General features: G+C 41.2%; 1 protein-coding gene and 1 long non-coding RNA gene across 2 annotated transcripts in view; one reads left to right on the plus strand and one right to left on the minus strand.

Moving 5' to 3' along the window:
- Nucleotides 1–6,276, minus strand: part of LOC129144564 (zinc finger protein 736-like) — a 27,804-nt gene extending 21,528 nt beyond the window's left edge. Inside the window, exon 1 of the mRNA XM_063814239.1 lies at nucleotides 6,187–6,276. Coding sequence (XP_063670309.1) covers nucleotides 6,187–6,198 — 12 coding nt within the window. The 5' untranslated portion in view covers nucleotides 6,199–6,276. The remainder of the gene's footprint in view (nucleotides 1–6,186) is intronic.
- On the plus strand, nucleotides 4,117–19,977 carry LOC129144566 (uncharacterized). The gene is made up of 3 exons (XR_008548999.2): nucleotides 4,117–4,330; nucleotides 4,442–4,616; nucleotides 19,749–19,977. It is a non-coding gene; the product is annotated as an uncharacterized LOC129144566 (long non-coding RNA).
- The last annotated feature ends 631 nt before the right edge of the window (nucleotides 19,978–20,608 follow it).

Raw genomic sequence — 20,608 nt, forward strand, 5'->3', positions numbered from 1 at the left:
CTTGAGGAAAAGAGAGGGAAGAGTAAAAGAGGCTTTGTCTTGAAGCTTGATTACCAGCTCAGCCATAGTGAGGTAGCAGTAACAAGATAGCTCCTGAGGTCACTGATTTCAGGCCTTGGCTCCTGGATGACATTTCCGGAACCACCCTGGGCCAGAAAAGAACCCACTGCCCTGAAGCAAAAGAAGCAGGCCCAGCAGAGTTCACCACAAGCTGACGCAAGATCCTTGGGTCCTCACTGGATATCAGCAGTAGCCTGGAAGTACTTACGGTGGGCTCTGGGTGGTGGTGACCATGGGGAGTGGCTTCTTATGCTTGAGAAAGGAGAGAAAAGAGTAGGAAGGATGTTGTCTCATGGCTTCAGTGCCAGCTAAGCCACAGCAGAATAGGGCAACAAGTAGATTCCTAAGGCTTCTGACTCCATGTTCTTCCTACCAAATGGCATTTTGCTATCCCCAGCCCAGGATGAGTAACAGAGCTCACTGCCCTGAAGGCAAGGACATAAGCCTGGCTGGATTCACCACCTACTGACTGAAGAGAACTTGGATCTTGAATGAACATCAGCAGTACCTAGGTAGTGGTCACTGTGGACCTTATGTGAGACCCAGTCCTGTGCTGGCTTTGGGTCTGACTTAGTGTAGTCCTAGTGATGGTGGCCACAGGGGTGCTTGTGTTTCACTGACCCTAGCCCCAGGCAGCTCAGTATGGAGAGAAAATTCCACTTATTTGACAGAATGTAAAAAAACAGAAAAAGAGTCTGCGTGGTAACCCAGAGACTCTCTTGGTTCTTACCTAAGACCACCAAGGTGGTACCTCTACAAGTCTGCAAGCATCACAGTGTTATTCAGGTTGGGGTGTCCCCTAATGCAGATATGACTGCAATGATCAAAGACTTAGATTACAACACTCAATTCCCTTTGAATACTTGGGAAGCCTTTCTAAGAAAGACAAGTATTAAAATGCCCAGAATGCAAAGACTAAAATAAATACCTGACTTATTAATGCCCAGACATTAATGAACATACACAAAAATTAAGACTATTCAGGAAAACATAACCTCATTAAAACCAAATAAGGCACTAGTGTGCAAATCCTGAGAGACAGAGATATGTAACCTTTCAGACAGGAAATCCAAAACAGCTGTTTTGAAAAAGCTCAGCAAAATTCAAAATAACAACAACAAAAAAATTCAGAATCTGATCCAATAAACTTAACAAATTGATTAAAATCATTTTGAAGAATCAAGCAAAAATTCTGGTTCTGAAAATTTAAATGATATTGAAGAACGCATCAGAGTCTCTCAACAGCAGAATTGATCCAGCAGAAGAAAGAATCAGTGAGTTTGAACACAGGTTATTTGAAAAGATACAGTCAGATGAGATTTAAAAAAAAAAAAAAGCCTCAAAAGGGCTAAGAGTTATGGCCTTCAAGAGGAGGTAGAAAAAAAGTTCTGGGTAGAAAGTTTATTCAAAGGTATAATGAGAACTTCCCATACCTAAAAAATTAATATTCAAGTATAAGAAGGTTGTAGAATACTAAGCACAATTCACTTAAATATGACCACCTGAATGTCTTTAATAATAAAATTCTCAAAGGTCAAAGATAAAGGATTCTGAAAACAGCAATAGAAAAAAAACAACATTCAAACAAGTACCAATATGTTTGACAGTGGACTCTTCAGTGAAAATCCTACAGGCCAGGAGATGGTGACATGACATACTTAACATACTGAAGGAAAAAACTTTTATCCTAGAATACACCCAGCAAAAATATACTTCAACTATTAAAAAAAAAACAACTAACAAACAAGATGAGAGATTTTATTAACAGCCCCAGACCTGTCCTACAAAAAATGCTAAAGGCAGTTCTTCAGTCTAAAAGAATAGAACATTAATGAGCAACAAGAAAACATCTGGTACCAAACTCACTGGTAATATGAAGCACATAGACAAACACAAAATTTTCTAGCACCGTAAATGTGGCGTGTAAACTATTCATATTTTGAGAAGACTAAAAGATTAGCCTATACTTAAAATTATTAAAAATAATAACTCTCTACCTCCTTTTTAAGGCCATAACTCTCATATTTTGACTTTTTGGATAACTGTTATAGTTATCCAAAATACTAATTAAAACAAGTTTAAGACATAGACACTATAATAAGATATAAATAGAAACAACAAAATGTTAAAAAGTTGGGAGAAAAAGTTAAACTGTATTTTTTATTAGTTTTTCTCTTTGCTCGTTTGCTCATTTTTACACTAAGTGTTAAGTTGCCATCAGTTTAAAATAATGGGTTATAAGATGTTATTTGCAAGCCTCATGGTAACCTCAAATAAAAAACTTACAATAGACACACATACATAAAATCAAAAATGAAAACATACCAGTAGATAAAATCATCTTTACTAAAAGAAAGACAGGATGAATGGGAGAGAGAAAGAGAAAATACCACAAAACAACAAGAAATCAGATACCAGAATGGCTGACGTAAGTCTTTACTTACTAACACTGAATATAAATTAATTTAACTCCCCAATCAAAAGACATAGATTGGCCAAGTGGGTAAAAATAAAAACGAGACCCAACAATCTGTTTCCTGCAAGACACACACTTCACCTATAAAGACAAAGACAGACTGAAAATGAAGGGATAGAAAAAGATATTCCATGCAAACAGAAATCAAAAAAGCAGGAATAGCTACACTTACATTAAACAAAACAGATTTCAAGAAAAAAACCATAAAAAGAGACAACAAAAGTTATTATGTTATAATAAAGTGGTCAATTCAGCAAGAGAATATAACAATTGCAAATTTATATGCATATGCACCTAACACTGGAAAACTCAGATATATGAAGTAAATATTAGAGATAAAGAGAGATCAACCCCAATACAATAATAGCTAGAGACTTCAACAACCCACTTTCAGCAGTGGACAGATCATCCAGATAGTAAAATCAACAAATAAACATTGGACTTAATCTGCACTGTAAACCAAACAGACCTAATAGATATTTACAAAGCGTTTCATCAAGAAGCTACAGAATACAAATTCTACACCTCAGCCCCTGGGTTATTCTCAAGGATAGACCACATGTTAGGTCACAAAATAACTCTTAAAATAATCTCCCCCCAAATAAAATTATATCAAGTATTTTCTCTGATGATAATAGAATAAAACTAGAAATCACTAACAGAAAGAACTCTGGAAACTATACAAACACATAGAAATTGAAACATGCTCCTGAGTGACTGGTGGGCCAATACTGAAAGAAAAAATTAAAATGTTCTTAAAAAAAATGAAAATAAAAACATAACGCAACTGTGAATAGAGTGAAAGAATCACTTAGAAGGTTTATAGCAATAAGTGCCTACATCAAAAACAGTTTTAAAAGAATCTCCAAATAAACTATTGATGTATCATATACAACTAGAAAAGAGCAAACCAAACCCAAAATTAGAAGAAAATAAAAATTATCACAGAAATAAATGAATATAAAACAAAATATGAAAAGATAAACATAATGAAAAGTTAGTTTTTTTGAAAAGATAAACAAAATTTACAAAATGTTCTGAATCTTACAGCTGGAGGCAATTGAAAGTTGGATGTGTGATTCTCATACATGGATCCAGATCACGGGTAAGACGGTGATTTTTGAATCAAGATCAAACACCCTTGTGAGGCTGTGTGTCCCCTATTAGGACACTGCTTGCAAATGAGGTTGGGGCTGTCATGCACAGATCCTGTCCATTGTTGAGACTGTGACTTAGGTACTTGGACAGAACTCACAAGAGGTGCCCAGCACCGGATTGATTTTACTTTTCTGCCTTGGTCCAGTCTAAATGTGGGATTGTGACATATACCTAGGCCAAGCACATAGGTGATGGGACTCTCCTGCCCAGGCCAATCTCTCAGAGGTGGTTTTGAAATATTTTATTCACCAATCACCTAGATAATATGACTCTCCTCTCCTGCCTGGGATCAGCCCATAACGGGCACTGTGACATATTACTGGGTCTATCACCTAGGTGACATGACTCTCCCCTTCTGCCTGGGCCGAACCCCCGTTTGGAATTTTGACATATCCCCAGGCCTATCACCTAGGTGATATGAATCTCCTCTTTTGCCTTGGACCTGCTTGCATGGGGAATTGTGACAGATTACTGGGCCCATCACCTAGTAGATGTTACTGTCTATTTTTTACCTGGATCCTGCCTACAGAAAGGATTGTGACAAATCAGTGGGCCAAGCATCCCGGTGACGTGGCTCTTCTGTCTTAGCAATTCCTATAGTTGGGATAGTGACATAAACCTGGGTCAAGCATCTGGGTAATGTAACTCTTCTTTCTGGACACTTTTCTCAGAGAACATTGTGACATATCTCTGTGCCCATCACCTAGGTCATGTGACTCTCCTTTTTTTCCTGGGCTCTGTCCACAGGGTAATTTGTGACATACTGCTGGACCCAGCACCCAGGTCATTTGACTCTCCTGCCTTGGCCCTTCCCATAGAGGGCATTGTGACATTGAGTGGGCTCAGCAGCCAGGTGATACGACTTTCCTGCCAGGACTCTTCCAACAGAAGGGACATTGACCTACTCAGGCTCAGTATTCAGGTGATGTGGCTTTCCTTCCTAGTCCCTGCTTGCAGGTGGTATTGTGACATATAATTGGGTCCAGTTCATAGGCATGCTGATGACTATCATACATGGACACAACCAATAGACGAGATTTTGACTCTTCTAGCTGGATTTACGACAGTGTATAATGTCTTCAGCCTCCTGCTTCCGGTAAGATGGCAAAGTATGAGCAAGCTTATGCATATTCTATAATGCCCTTTGGTGGTACAGAGCATGTCATTCCGGAGCCCAGCACATAGCCAACAGTTAAAATTGTCAATCTCACACATAGAGCCCACAGTTAAGGTCCTGAATGTCACTAGTAGACACAGTTTACAGTTGGAATTTTGACTGTCATATGTGGATCTGGCCACAGGTAAAATGGTGACTTATTGCTGGACCTAGCCCACAGGCATGGTGATGACTCTCATATCTAAACCAGTCAATAGAAGAGATGTTGAATCTCATCCCTAGACTTGGAGAAATGAGTAAGATCATGGGTTCATATAGGCACAAATGTTTTAGAGTGCATTGCAAGTCTTACACGTATTATATACCACCGCAGATGGTGCAAAGAGTAATAATATAACAAGGCCCAGTACACTGTTGAGATTTTGACTCTCATACGCATACACTGCCAACAGTAAAGATTGTCACACTCCCACATAGACACAGCCCACTGTTGAGGTTCTGATTCTCACACCCAAAAGCAGTCAGAAGTTGGTATTGTTACTCTAATATGTGGATCCAGCCTGAGTCTCTGACCAAGATTCAGCACCAATATTAGGCTTTAACTCTCCTAATAGGTGCTGTCTGAGGTTTGGCTCTCATGCATGGGTTCAATTTGCTGTTGAAATTGTGACTTGCAGCTCGGTGTGGTGGCTCACGCCTGTAATCCCAGTACTTGGGGAGGCCAAGGCAGGTGGATCACCTGAGGTCAGGAGTTTGAGGCCAGCCTGGCCAACATGGTGAAACCTGGTCTCTACTAAAAATACAAAAATTATCTGGGTGTGGTGGCACGCATCTGTAATCCCAGCTGCTTGGGAGCCTGAGGAAGGAGAATCACATGAACCCTGGAGGCAGAGGTTGCAGTGGGCTAAGATCACACCACTGCACTCCAGCCTGGGTGACAAGAGTGCAACTCTGTCAAACTAAAGAAAGAGAGAGAGAGAGAGAGAGAAAGAAAGAGAGAGAAAGAGAAAGAGGAAAAAAAAGAAAGAAAGAAAAGAAAGAAAGAAAGAGAGAGAGAAAGAAAGGAAGAGAAAGAAAGAGAAAGAAAGGAAAGAAAGAAAATGGTGATTTGCATTCTTGGACACATGGTTAAAGTTCACGAGGTGTGTACTTTTATACCTGGACCCAGAACATGTGCAGAAATGTAAATTCCATTCCTCGACCTTCCCACAGGTGTGATTGTGACATATAACTTTGCCCAGCCAGAATTTGACTGATTTGACTATACTGCCTGAATAAAGCCCACAGTGTGGGTTGTGACATATGCCTAAGCCAAAAGCCTCAGTAAGGTGACCCTCCTGCCTAGTCCCTTCTCACAGGTGGCATTGTGATATACCTCTGGTCTCATTCCCAGATGATGTGATTGTCATCTCCTGCCTGGGCCCGGTTCACAAAGGGGATTGTGACATATTGCTGAGCCAGGAATCATGTGATGTAATCTTTCAGCCAGGGTTCTGCCCACAGGAGGCATTGTGACACATCACTCGTCCCAGCACCATAGTGATGTGAATTTCCTACCAGCACTCAACTCACAGGGGGGATACTAATACACCCCTGGCTGAGTATTCAGGTGATGTGACTCTCCTGCCTGGTTCTGCCCACAGGTGGGATTCTGGCATATACCTAGGTTCGGATTACAGGAATAATAATGACTGTCATGTGAGAGCCCAGCCAATAGACGAGATTCTGACTCTCATAGCTGAGCTTAGAACAATCAGTAAGCTTCTGGGTCTCCTAATTGTATCACAATTACAGAGGATTTTGACATTCATAAATATTCTATAAAATACTTGCGTCATATCAGAGCTCATTACAGAGGTAAAATTGTGCCTCTCATATGAGGCACGCTATCCAAAAATTAGGATTGTCACTCTCACACCTGGACAAAGCCCACTGGTGAGGGTTCAACAGTCCACAGTTGAATTTGGGACTGTCATATGTGGATCTGGCCACAGGTCAGGTGACTTGTTTCTGGACCCAGCTCATAGGCATGTCAATGACTCTCATACCTGGTTGCAGTTAATAGAAGAGATCTTGACTCTTGTATCTAGGCTTAGGGCAAAAGATAAGGTCCTGGATTTCCTACTTTTACAGAGGTCTCAGAGAATAGCAACACTCATGCATATTGTATAATGCCCTCAGGTGGTACAAAAAGTGTCAAAACAGGGCCCATGTCAAAATTGAGATTGTGACTCATGTGTACACAGGCCACAGTTTGGATTGTAACTATTAAATCAGAACAGAATATACTCATGAGGTCCTGGATGTCACTCACAGAAACAGTTCACAGTTGGAATTGTGACTGTCATATATGGATCCATCCACAAATGGGATGGTGACTAATTTCTGGACCCAGCTTACATACTGATGACTCTTATACCTGGACCCAACAAATAAGAGAAATGTTAACTCTCATACCTGAACTTGGGGCAATATGTAGGATCATGAGTTCATACCAGCATGAAGGTCTCAGAGCAGGTTTTCATTCTCATGCGTACTGTATGAAGCTCTTGAGTGGCACAGAAGGTGTCCTACAAAGACCCAGCACACAGATGACACTGTGATTCTTCTGTGCACACATAACATACAGTGAGGAATGTCATTATACTATATGGACACAGCCCATTGTTGAAGTTCTGAGTATCACTCCCAGATCAGTTGAAAGTTGAATCTCATACATGGATCCAGTTCACAGGTAGAATGGTGACTTTTATACTCAGCACACCTGTGAGGCTGAGACTGCCCTAATTAGACAGTGTTTGCAGGTGAGGTTGGAGCTGTTATGCATGAATTCTGTCCACAATTGAGATTGTAATTTGTGTACTTAAACACAATTCACAAAAGGTGTTTTCTCTTATAACTTGAGCCAGGAAATGTGTGGGACTGTGACTCTCATCCCTGGACCTTCTGCAGGTGTGACTCTGACATAATTTTTTCTCAGCACCTGATTGGCTTTACTCTCTTGCCTGAGCTCAGCTAACACTTGGGATTGTGACATATACCTGGCCCAAACACCTAGGTGATATGACTGTCCTGCCTGGGCCCTGCCCACAAGGAGCATTGTAATGTTATCTCTGAGACCCTCACCTAGGTGATGAGACTCTACTTTCCTGACTATCCCTTTCTCCAGTAAAATTTGTGACATATAATCTGGGCATGTTATCTAGGTGATATGACTCTCCTCTCATGACTGGGCCCTGTTAACAGGGTGGATTGTGACATATTACTGGGCCCAGCACCTAGATGATGTGACTCCCCTTTCCTGCATGGGCCCTACGTACACAAGGGATTGTGACATATTGCTGGGCCAAGAACCAAGGTGATCTGGCTCTTGACTAGGTTCTTCCTAAAGTGGGCTTTGTGACATATTACTAAACCTAGCATAAAGGTGATATGGCTTTCCTGCATGGGTCCTGCCCATGGAGGGATATTGATATTTCCCCAGCCCAGCATTCAGGTGATGTGACTTTCCTCCCTGGTTGTGCCCACATGTGGGATTATGACCTATACCTAGGCCCAGGCAACAGTCATGTGATGACTTTCTTACATGGACCTAGCCAATAGAAGAAATTTGGACTTTAATAGCTATGCTTAGGGCAACAACTAAAAACCTTGGTCTACTAATTATAAAAAGGTCACAAAAGATTATGACACACACATGTATTTTATAAAGCCCTTGGGCTTTATAAATAAAACAGGGCTGAGCACACAGGTGAGATTGTGGCTCTCAGTAGCCAACAAGTGGAACCGTCACCTTCACAAATGGACAGAACCCATTGATGAGATTCTGAATCTCACACACGGATGCAGTCCAGAGTTGGAATTCTGACTGTCATATGTGGATCTGGCCTCAGGCTGGATGGTGACTAATTTCTAGATCCAGCTTACAAGCATGGTGGTGAATCTCATGCTCAGACCAAGTCAATAGGACAGATACTGACTCATAGATAGACTTAGGTCCATGGGTAAGGTCGTCTGTTTCCTACCTCTACAGAGGTCACAGGGGCCTATGAAACTCTAACATATGGTAGAATTCCCTCAGGTGGTACAGAGTATGTCAAAACAGGGCCCAGCACACAGTTGAGATTGTGACTCTCATATAGACATCTAGTCAAAAGTTAAGATCGTCACCCTCACACACAGACAGTGCCCACTGCTGAGGTCCTAAATCTCTCATGGATGCAGCTCACGGTTGATATTATGACTGTCGTATGTGGATCTGGCCACAGATGGGATGGTGACTCATTTCTGGACCCCACTCACAGGCACAGTGATAAATCTCATTCCTGGACACAGAAAATAGGAGAGATGTTGACTCTGGGCTTAAAGTAATAGGTAAGATTGTGTGTCCACACAAGCATGCAAATCTCACAGATTATTGTGACTCTGGTGCATACCTTATAATGCCATCAGGTACTACAGAGAGCATTATAAAAGGGCCCAAAACCGGTGAAATTGTTACTCTCATATGCACAACCAGCCAACAGTATGGTTACTTTCCAAATGAACACAGTGCACTGTAAAGGTTCGGAATCTCACACCTAGAGGCAGTCAAAAGTTGGCATTTTTACTTTTATATATGGATTCTAAACACAGGTAACATGGTGATTTTTGCACCAAGAATCAGCACCACTGTGATATTTTGACTTTTTGACTGGGACACTCTCTGCGGGTGGAGTTGGGGCTCTCATGCACGGATCCAGTCCACTGTTGAGGTTGTTACTTGCCTTTTGGGTGAAACTCACAGGAGGTATTGACTCTGACCCTGAAGCGGGGGTGTGTGAGAAATTGTAAATTTTATCTCTGAACTTTTTCACAGGTGTGATTGTGACATATATCATCGCTTAGTATCTGACTGATTTTTCCCTTTTTCCTAGGCCCCACCCACAGTTTAGATTGTGAAATATAACTAGGTTAAGCATCTAGATAACGTGACTTTCCTGCTGGGCTCTGCCCTCCTGGGTATTGTGACACATTACTGGGCTGATCACCTAGGCGATGTGTCTCTCCCTTTCTGCCTGGGCCAGTCCACAGGGGATACTGTGAGATATCTTTAGGCCCATCACCTATGTTATGTGATTCTTTTTTGCCTTGAATTTGTTTACAGGAGAAATGGTTACATATCACTGGGCCCATCACCTAGATGATGTGGCTGTCTTCTACCTGGAACATGTTTACAGGGTGGATTGTGACATATTGCTTTTCCTAGCACCCAGGAGATGTGACTTTTACTGCCAGGACCCTGCCCATAGTAAAAATATTGACATATCGCTGGCCCAGCACCTAGTTGATACGACTCTCCCCGCTAGTCTTTGCCCACAGGTGGGATGGTCACACATTAGGCCCTGCTCACAGGTATAACGAAGACTCGCATATGTGAACCCAGCCAATAGAAGAGATTTTAACTCTTCTAGCTAGGCTTAGACAAACAGGTAAGGGTTATGGGCCTTCTACATGTAGAAAGATCACACAATATATTACTTATGCATATTCTATAAAGTCTTTGTGTGATATAAAGAGTGTCATATCAGGGTCCAGTAAAGAAGTAAAATTGTGAATCTTATAGGCACACCCAGCTGACAATTAAAATTGTCTCCCTCACACACTGACAAAACTTACTGGTGAGGTCCTGACTCTCATATAAGGACACAATACACAGTTAGAATATTGACCATCCCATGTGGATCTGGCCAAAGGTCAGGTGGTAAGTCATAGCTGGACCCAGCTTACAGGCACAGCGATGACTCTTATACCTGAACTCTGCTAATAGGAGAGGTGTTGACTCGCATAGCTGGGTTTAGGCCAAAAAATAAAATTCTGGCTTTTCTACTTAAAAAAAAAAATCACAGGTGATTACAACACACATGCATATTGTGTAATGCCCTCAGATGGGACAGAGAGTGTCATAACAGAACCCAGCACAACACTGAGGTTGTGACTATTGTATGCGCACTCAGCTGACTGTTAAAATTGTCACCTTTACATAGGGAGAGAGCAAAATGGTGAGTTCCTGAATCTCACTGACAGATACAGTCCACAGTTGGGATCATGCCTGTCACATGTGGATTGAGCCACAGGAGGGATGTTGACCAATTTCTGTAACCAGATTATAGGAACAAAAATGACTTTCTTACCTGGACCCAAAAACAGGATAGATGTTGACTCTCATGCCTGGGCTTAGGGCAGTGGGCGTGATCCTACTTTTGGGATTGTAACAAACACCTGGGCAAGCACAAAGGTCTCAAAGCAGATTGTGAGTCTCACATGTGCCATATAAAACCCTCAGGTGGTACAGAGAGTGTCATAACAGGGACCAGCAAACAGGTGAGACTGTGACTCTCATATGCACACCTGGCTGACAATAAGGATTCTCACCCTCCCACCTGAACACAGCCTCCTTACAACGTCTTGAATCTCACACTCAGAGGCGGTCAAAAGTTGGAATTGTGACTCTCATACGTGAATGCAGTCCACAGGTAGGGCGGTGACTCTCACACCAAGATCCAGCACCCCTGTGAGACTGTGACTTTCCTACTGGGACACTGTCTGCAAATGGGGTTTGGGCTCTCATGCACAGAGCCAGTGCACTGTTGAGGTTGTGACTTGAATACTTGAACACATCTCACAAGATATGTTGACTGTCATAAGTGAAGCCAGCACATTTGTGGGGTTTTAAATCTTATCTTTAAACCTTTCTGCAGGTGTGATTGTGACATATACTTTTTCCCAGCATCTGATTAATTTTATTCAATTGCCTGGGCCCAGTGTACAGTTGAGATTGTAACATATACCTGGGCCATGCACTTAATTTATGTTTTTCTTCTACATGAGCCCTGTCCTCAGGAGAAATTAAATTATACTGTGGGCCAATTGTCAAAGTGAAGTGAGTCTCTTTTTCTGCCTGGGTCTTGCCCTTAGTTGGGATTGTGACATATCACCAGACCTTTAACCCAAATGATATAACTCTTTTTCCTGGGTTCTAATTACAGAAGGCATTGTGAAATATCTCTAGACCCATCACCTAGGTGATGTGACTCTTCTTTCCTGCCTGAACCCTGCCCCCAAAAGGCATTGTGACATATCACTGGGCCCAGCTTCCAGATGATATAACTGTCCTGCTTTGGCCCTGCCCATGGGGGGCATTGTGACATATCGCTGGGCCCACCACCTAGGTGATATGACCCTCCTGAATTGCCCCTGCACTAAGGGGAGATTTTGACCCTGCCCAAAGTGGCAATTGTGACATATCTTTGGCCAGCACCCAGGTGATGCAACCCTTGTGCCTGGTCTGTCTCCACAGTTGGAATTGGGAAATACACATGGGCACAGCTTACAGGTGGAATGATGACTCATACCTGAAGATATGACTCTTGTAGTTAGTCTTAGAGCAAAAACTAAGGTTCTGGGTCTTCAACTTGTAGGATGGCCAGAGACTATTATGACTTGCATGCACATTGTATGAAGCCCTCAAGTGCTACAGAGTGCCAAAATAGAGCCCAGCACACAGGGAAAATCGTGGCTGTTGTATGCAAACTCAGATGAAAGTGAGGATTATCAGCCTTCCACATTAACAGAACCCACTGTTGAGGTTCCGAATCACACACCAAGAGGCAATGGAGTTGGAATTGTGAATCTCATGCATCAATCCAATCGACAGATGAGGTGATGACACCAAGTCCAGGATTTAGAACACCGGGGGGCTGTGCTTCCCCTATCAAAACACAGTCTGTTGGTGAGATTTGGGCTCTTGTGCATTGATTTAGTCCACTGTTGTGATTGACTTGCATACTTGAACTCAACCCACAGGAAGTGTCGACTTTTATACCTCTAGCTATGTCCTGGAAAATGTCCCGGATTGTGAAGTTCTGCTACTGACTGGGTCCAGGTATGAGTTCCATTGCTGTTCCTGTGAGCTGGGTTCAAAAATGGGTCACTTTCTCACCTGTGGCTGCACCTACATATGACAGTCACAGTTCCAAGTCTGGATTGCATTTGCATGTGAGATTTAGGCCTCACCAGTGAGCACTGTCTATATGTGAGGGTGACAATTCTATTCAGCTGGATGTGCATATAAGAGTCACAATCTCACCTTTGTTCTGGGTCCTGTTATGACACTGTATTATTTGAGGACTTTACACAGTATGCCTTGGTATCATAATACACTATGACCTTTATTTAAGTAGGAGACCAAGGACCTTGCCTGTTGCTCTAAGCCTAGATATCAGAGTCAAAATCTGTTCTCTTAGCTGGATCCAGGTATGTGAGTTATCACCTCACCTGTGAGCTGTGACCATGTATATGTCACAATTTCACCTGTGGGCAGGAACCAGACATGACAGTCCTATCACCTGGGTGCTGGGTAAGTGATGTCACAATTCTTACTTGGGCAGGGTCCAGGCAACAGAGGAGAGACACATCACCTATATGACTGGCCCAGCGATGGGTGAAAATCCTCTCTCTGACAGCAGGGCCCATTCAGGAGAGTCATATCACCTAGCTGCTTGGCCAAGCAATATATCACAATGACCCCTTTGCACAGGGCCAAGACAAGACAGTTCCATGACCAGGGAGCTGGGTCCAGCTACGTGTCACAATTCCTTTTGTGGAAAGTGCCCAGTTAGAAGAGCAGAGTCACAGCACCTAGGTGATGGACCCAGAGAGATGCCACAACGCCATTTGTGGGCTGGGCCCTGGGAGAAGAATAACATCACCCGGTGCTGGGCCCAGCAACATGTTGCAATCCCAACTGGAAAAAGGTACCAGGCAAGAGAGGAGAATCACATCATCATGTTGATAAGCCAAGAGATATTTCACAATCTCCCCTGTGCACATGTCCCAGGCAGAAGACTCGAATTACCTTTTTACTTAGGCCAGTAATGTCACAGTGCTTCTTCAGGGCAGGGCACAAACATGATAGGACAGTCATGCCATTAAGTCCTAGGCTTGGTGATATGTCATAACCTTACCTGTGGGCAGAGTCCAGGCAAGAGAGAAGGTTTACATCACTTAGGTGCTCAGTAAAGGATATATTACAATTCCTTTGAGGGAAATAGCCAGGCAATATAATCACATCACCTATGTGCTTGGCCCAGGTAAAAGTCACAAGATAACTGTGTGTTGAGCCCAGAAGGACAATGAAATTACTAAGGTTCTAGGTAGAAGTGCATGTCACAATTCAACCTGCAGGGAGGCCCAGGAATGAGACTCCCAATTCCACACATTTCTCCACTCCAGGTGTAAGAGTCAATAACTCCTGAGACTGAGGTTCAAGTGCATGAGTCACAATCTCAACAGTGGATTGCATCCTGCCATGAGAGCCCCAATCCCTTCTCCAAGCTGTGTTCCGGTAGAGGAGTCACAACATCAATGGTGTGCTGAATCCTGGTTGGAGAGTTCCCACTTCACCTGTGGACTGGATCTGTATATAAGAGGAGAGATGTCGACTCTCATGCCCAGGCTTAGGGCAATGGGCATGATCCTACATTTGGGATTGTAGCAACAACTCTTGACTTCCCCTGGGTGTGAGATTCAGAACCTCAATTGTGACCTGTGTACACTTGGGCATGTGACAATTTCTACTTTTGGCTGTGTGTTCATACAAGACTCTCAATCTCACCTGTGTTCTGGGCCCTGTTATTAGACTCTCTGTACCACCCACGGGGTTTATTCGATATGCATGGGTGTCATAATTCTCTGTGATTTTCATACAAGTAGAAGACACAGGACCTTACTCATGGCCCTAGTCCTATCTATGAGAGTCAAAATCTCTCTCTTTGGCTGGGCCTATGTGTAAGAGTTATCATAATGCCTACAAGCTGGGTCAAAGTATATGTCACCATCTTAACTGTGGGGATGCACGGGCAGGTGCAATGAGAGTTGAGATGGGAGGAGGGTTATGATGTCCTCTGTCAGGATGTAATTATTTTTGGGGGGCTGTTTTTAGATATTGTCAAATAAAATAAATTTAGATGTAGGTAAGAATTAACTTTATTCTAAAGTAATGTTGTGGCTGGGTGCAGTGGTTCATGCCTGTAATCCCAGCATTTTGAGGGGCGAAGGAGGGTGGATCACTTGAGGTCAAGAGTTCAAGACTAGGCTGGCCAACATGATGAAACCCTGTCTCTATTAAGAATACAAAAAATTAGCTGGGTGTGGTGGCGGGCGCCTGTAAATCAGAGCTACCCTGCCTGGACCAGTATCTGTAGCACTAACCAGTCTTTTCACCAACTGGGTACTGTTTTCTACCCATAGGTTTTCTTTTTTTTTTTTTTTTCTTTTCTTTTCTTTTTTTTTTTGAGACCTAGTTTCACTCTCGTTGCCCAGGCTGGAGTGTAGTGGTGGGATCTCGGCTCACTGCAACCTCCGCCTCCTGGGTTCAAGAGATTCTCTTGCCTCAGCCTCCCAAGTAGCTGGGATTACAGGTGCCTGCCACCATGCCTGGCTAATTTTTGTATTTTTAGTAGAAACTGGGTTTCACCATGTTGGCCAGCTGGTCTGGAACTCTTGACCTCAGGTGATCCACCAGCCTCGGTCTCCACAAAGTGCTGGGATTACAGGCATGAGCCACCGTGCCCAGCCCCCATAGGCTTTTTATAACACATTCTCTTATTCTGCCTTTTTATTTTCCACAAACACTCTTTCACAAACCCAAGTCCACACCTCTGTGCCTTAATACAAACCCTACTGGAAATCAAATGTCCATGAGTTCAGGATAAATTTTTTTGACCTGCTTATTGTAAGCATAAATACAAAATAAAAATAAGACAATCATTCAACTTCAAAACAATAAAAGAAATTAACTCCTCTTTTTTTAAAAAAAGTTTAATTTAGATACCTTTTATATGTAAATTCTTTCTCTGCTTTTAATATTTTTTGTTGTCCTTTCAGTATGTACGAAGTGTATTTCTTTTGTAATTTTTATTATTTTCTCTTTTTTCTTTTTTTCTTTCTTTCTTTCATTTTTTTTGTATTATTTCGTTTCGTTTTGTTTTGGACAGAGTTTCGCTCTTGTTGCCCAGGCTGGAGTGCAGTGGTGCCATCTCGGCTCACGGCCACCTCCGCCCTCCGGGTTCAAGCCATACTTCTGCCTCAGCCTACAGAGTAGCTGGAATTACAGGCGCCCGCCACCACATCCGGCTAATTTTTGTATTTTTGGTAGAGATGAGGTTTCGCCATGTTGGCCAGCCTGTTCTAGACCTCAGGTGATCCACCCACATCAGCCTCCCAAAGTGCTGAGATTACAGGCGTGAGCCACCACGCCCGACCTATCATTTACTTTATTATGCTAACTTTGCGATTATTTAGTTGTCCTTTTTCAAGTATTTTGTGGATTAAAATTATGTTTTTTATTTGACATATTTTCCTTTTTCTTAACCTACAAAAACAGCACTATAAACTTGTGATTTAGAACTGTTTTGTGGTTTGTGTTTTTTTTGTATCCCAGGAGTTATTGTATGTTGTGTTTCTATTTTCTTTTTTCTCAATACACTTTCTGATTTCCCTTTGCTTTTTCTCTTTGACCCATTGGTTGTCCAAGAACATGTTGTTTACTGTCCCCATATTTGTGAGTTTTAAAATTTTTATTTGGCTATTATTTTCTAGTTTTATTAAACTGTAATTTTAAAAGTTGATACAGCCAGGTGCAGTGCTCATGCCTGTAATCCCAGCAGTTTGGGAGTCCGAGGAGGTTAGATTACCTGAGGTTAGGAGTTTGAGACCAGCCTGACCAACATGGTGAAACCCTGTGTTTACTAAAAATACAAAATTAACTGGGCATGATGGTGCACGCCTGTAATCTCAGCTACTTGGGAGGCTGAGTCAGGAGAATCGCTTGAACCCAGGAGGCGGAGGTTGCAGTGACCTGAGATCATGCCATTGCACTTCAGCCTGGGTGACAGAGTGCAACTCTGTCTCAAAAGCAAAAACAAAAAAAGTTGATATAATTTTAATCTCTAAATTTGAAAAGAGTTTGTTGTTTTTGTTGGTCCAACATATGATCTATCTTGGATAATGTTCCATTTGTGCTTGATAAGAATGTGTATTCTCATACTGTTACATGAAATAGTCTACATAAGCCCGGGGGGTACAGTTGTTCTTCAGCACTATCCAAGCACATTGTTTTCTTTCTAGCTTTCTGTCTGAATAATCTATTGTTTTCAGTAGAATAAGAAAGTCCTCTATTATTGTCATATTTGTCTTTTTTAAAGTTCTGTTTATATATGTTTATATATTTATGTGCTCCAATGTTGGGTTCATATATTTTTTAATTGTTAGATTCTTTTGACAAATTATCCTCTTATTATTAGAGAGTGATCTTCTTTGTCTGTTGGGACAGATTTTTTTTCTAAAAGTCTATTTTGTCTGATATAAATATAGCCACTCTTACACTCTTTCAATTATTATTGGTATGGGTTTTTTAAATTCTTTAACCATTAACATATGTATGCCCTTAAATCTAAAATATGTCACTTGTGTGAAGCATACTGTTAATTTAAAAAATCTAATTAGACATTCTGTGAATCTTTTATTTTATTTTCTGCTTTAATAACAGAATATTCTAGAATTGTTTTTTTTTTAATTTGTTTATTTATTTATTTGAAACAGAGTTTTACTCCTGTTGCCCAGCCTGGAGTGCAATGGCACAATCTCGGCTCACTGCAACCTCTGCCTCCTGGGTTTAAGTGATTCCCCTGCCTCAGCCTCCCAAGTAGCTGGGATTACAGGCACCTATCACCACACCCAGCTAATTTTTGTATTTTTAGTAGAGATGGAGTTTCACCACGTTGGCCAGGCTGGTCTTAAACTCCTAACATCAGGTGATCCACCCACCTCGGCCTCCCAAAGTGCTGGGATTACAGGTGTGAGCCACCGCGCCCGGCCTTAGAGTTGGTATTTTCTAAAAAATAGGAGTTTACTTAGCTCACAATTTTAGATTATGGATGTCCAAGAGCGTCCCATTGACATCTGATGAGAATCGTATTTCCACATCACAAAATGGCCAAAGGCATGAGGATGACTGAAGGTGCACACCAGGGAGCGTACTTTTATAATAGACCCACTTTCCTGCCGACTAACCCACTCTGGAAATAATGACATTAATTCATTCACGAGAGTAGGTCCCTCAGGACCTATTATCTTCTTAAACGTCTAACTTTATAATTTTATAACAATAGCAGTTAAATTTCCACATGAAATTTGAAGGGGACATTCAAACCATAGCAATCTGTTTTTATTAGATAATTTATTTGATACTTAAACAATTATTGATAGGTAAGTACTTTCTACTGCCATTTTGTTAATTTTTGTCTGACAATTCAGTATTACGCTTTAGTATTTTTGCCATTACTTTTAATGGCAAAAACTGCAATTACTTTTGCACCAACTTAATAATATCTTTTTCTTTTCATGCTGTCTTCACTTGTGTTTGGTTGAATTTTTTTGTTTTCGTTGCTGTTATATGCTTTGATTCCTTTTCCTTCCTTCCTTCCTTCCTTCCTTCCTTCCTTCCTTCCTTCCTTTCTTTTTTTGTTTGAGACAAAGTTTTGCTCTTGTTGCCCAGGCTGGAGTGCAATGGCACGATCTCAGATCACCACAACCTCTGCTTCCCAGGTTCAAGCGATTCTCCTGCCTCACCCTTCTGAGTAGCTGGGATTACAGGCATGCGCCAACCACTCCTGGCTAATTTTGTATTTTTAGTAGAGATGGGTTTCTCCATGTTGGCCAGGCTGGTCTCTAACTCCTGATCTCAGGTGATCTGCCCGCCTCGGCCTCCCAAAGGGCTGGGATTACAGGCATGAGCCACTGCGCCCAGCCCCATAAGTCAGACACTTCTGTTGCCTATAAAAGTTACTTATGTGATATTTACCTGTGTAAGTATTGCCCCATTTTGTTTATTAATTATCTATTTCTTTTCTCGGGTGGTTGTCAGTGTTTTATTGTATAGATGAGTAGTCAAAAAGTCAGCCTAAAATTACCGTCTATTTATTGTCTGAATATATGTTATTGTGTGAGAAAAACACTTGTTATTTAAAGCAATTTTTAAAAATGTAACTTTTTTGAGAGATGTAAATATTTGTGATTAAAAAGATAAAATTACCATCTTAAACATTTTAAAGCTGTATACTTAAACTATATGTTGAGTGCTTTTAAGTATACTTACATTATTTTGAAACAAATTTCTAGATCAATTTTATCTTTAAAAGGTACAATTTGGCTGGGAGCAGTGGCTCACACCTGTAATCCCAGCACTTTGGGAGGCCAAGGCAGGTGGATCGCCTGAGGTCAGGAGTTCAAGACCAGCCTGGCCAACATAGTGAAACCCTCACTCTACTAAAAATACAACAAATTAGCTGGGCGTGGTGGCAGGCGCCTGTAATCCCAGCTACTTGGGAGGCTGAGGCACGAGAATCGCTTGAACCTGGGAGGCTGAGGTTGCAGTGAGCCAAGATCGCACCACTGGACTCCAGCCTGGGCAACAAGAGCGTTACTCCGTCTCAAAAAAAAAAAAGTGCAATTTAATATCCAATAAACTGTCTTCTCCTTCTCTTTTCTGCTTCTGAAAAACATCATTTTACTTTCTGTTTTGTCTGTCTCTTTTTGACTATCTTATTTTAGTCAACATATTTTTTCCCATGTAAGTTATTCTGCTCTCAGTTCAGATTCATCAGGAAATTGAATCATATCCGGAAGAATTAAAACTGAAAGACCAATACATTTGTTAAAGCAATGCAGATTGTCATACTAATAAGCTCTAAAATTTCAAAGGCTTAGCAAAATAATACATTTTCTGCTTAAATCACCATCCCCTTTGGTTTATTTCTGGTTAAGAAAACTTCTTTGTGATTATTCAGAGATTAGATTTTTTAAAAAAATTTCTATCTGCATTCTCTGTTTCTTCAGCCAATAGATGAAAAAAGATTCAAGGAAGACACATTTGCTTTTTATTCACTCATCACTTCCCATCACTATGCTGACCAGAGTCAATGTGAGCAGAGTTGAGAATAGCAGTTTTCTGGCAGGAGAGCCACTTCTCAGCGAAAAATGACACACTTAAAGTATAAATCTTTCATGGAAGGCTCACATATTTTCAGCAAACTAAGCATATGCATGAATAAAATTCTTGTGGTGAAATAAAGATTCATTTTATTGATTCCTATTGAGCTCAGGTAATATTGGATGAAAAGCAAAAAAATTATTTGAAATAGAAATATTGTGAATAAAGTTATTGTCAATTAAAGTAAAAATATTATCTCACACTTGTCATCTTATCTATAGTTGTACAATATCAAATGCTACTTTTTATTAACAATTGTACTTCATATAAGTATTCCATTTATTTCACCCTTCTTAACTGTTTCAATGCCTTCTGCACTTCATATCAGTGAAAAACAGGCCGGCTGGTGCCAGGAAATGGATGTGGTGCTATTGCTACTTTAAGAGTAATGATGAAGAGCACTTGTCTGAATTGTTCCCAAGTGGCCAACACTGTTATTTGGCCCAAAGTACACACATTTCTTATTTTCCTCTAAATTAACTGCTGAAATAAAATTCTTAGCTAAGAAAGGCTTGATCTCATTCAAATTTGTTTTATGAAATTTGGTTGACATTTCAGTGTGTCTGACTTAAATGGAATATTGAAAATTTTCATGAATCCAAATAGAGTGTTACACATGAACAATCTTTTACTAAAAGCCTTTCTGAGGCAGAGCAAGATTCATAAAATTTCTTTATAATATAGAAGAAATGTGTTAACTCTGTTC

Source organism: Pan troglodytes, chromosome 6, assembly GCF_028858775.2.
Source record: "Pan troglodytes isolate AG18354 chromosome 6, NHGRI_mPanTro3-v2.0_pri, whole genome shotgun sequence".
Taxonomy (NCBI): domain Eukaryota; kingdom Metazoa; phylum Chordata; class Mammalia; order Primates; family Hominidae; genus Pan; species Pan troglodytes.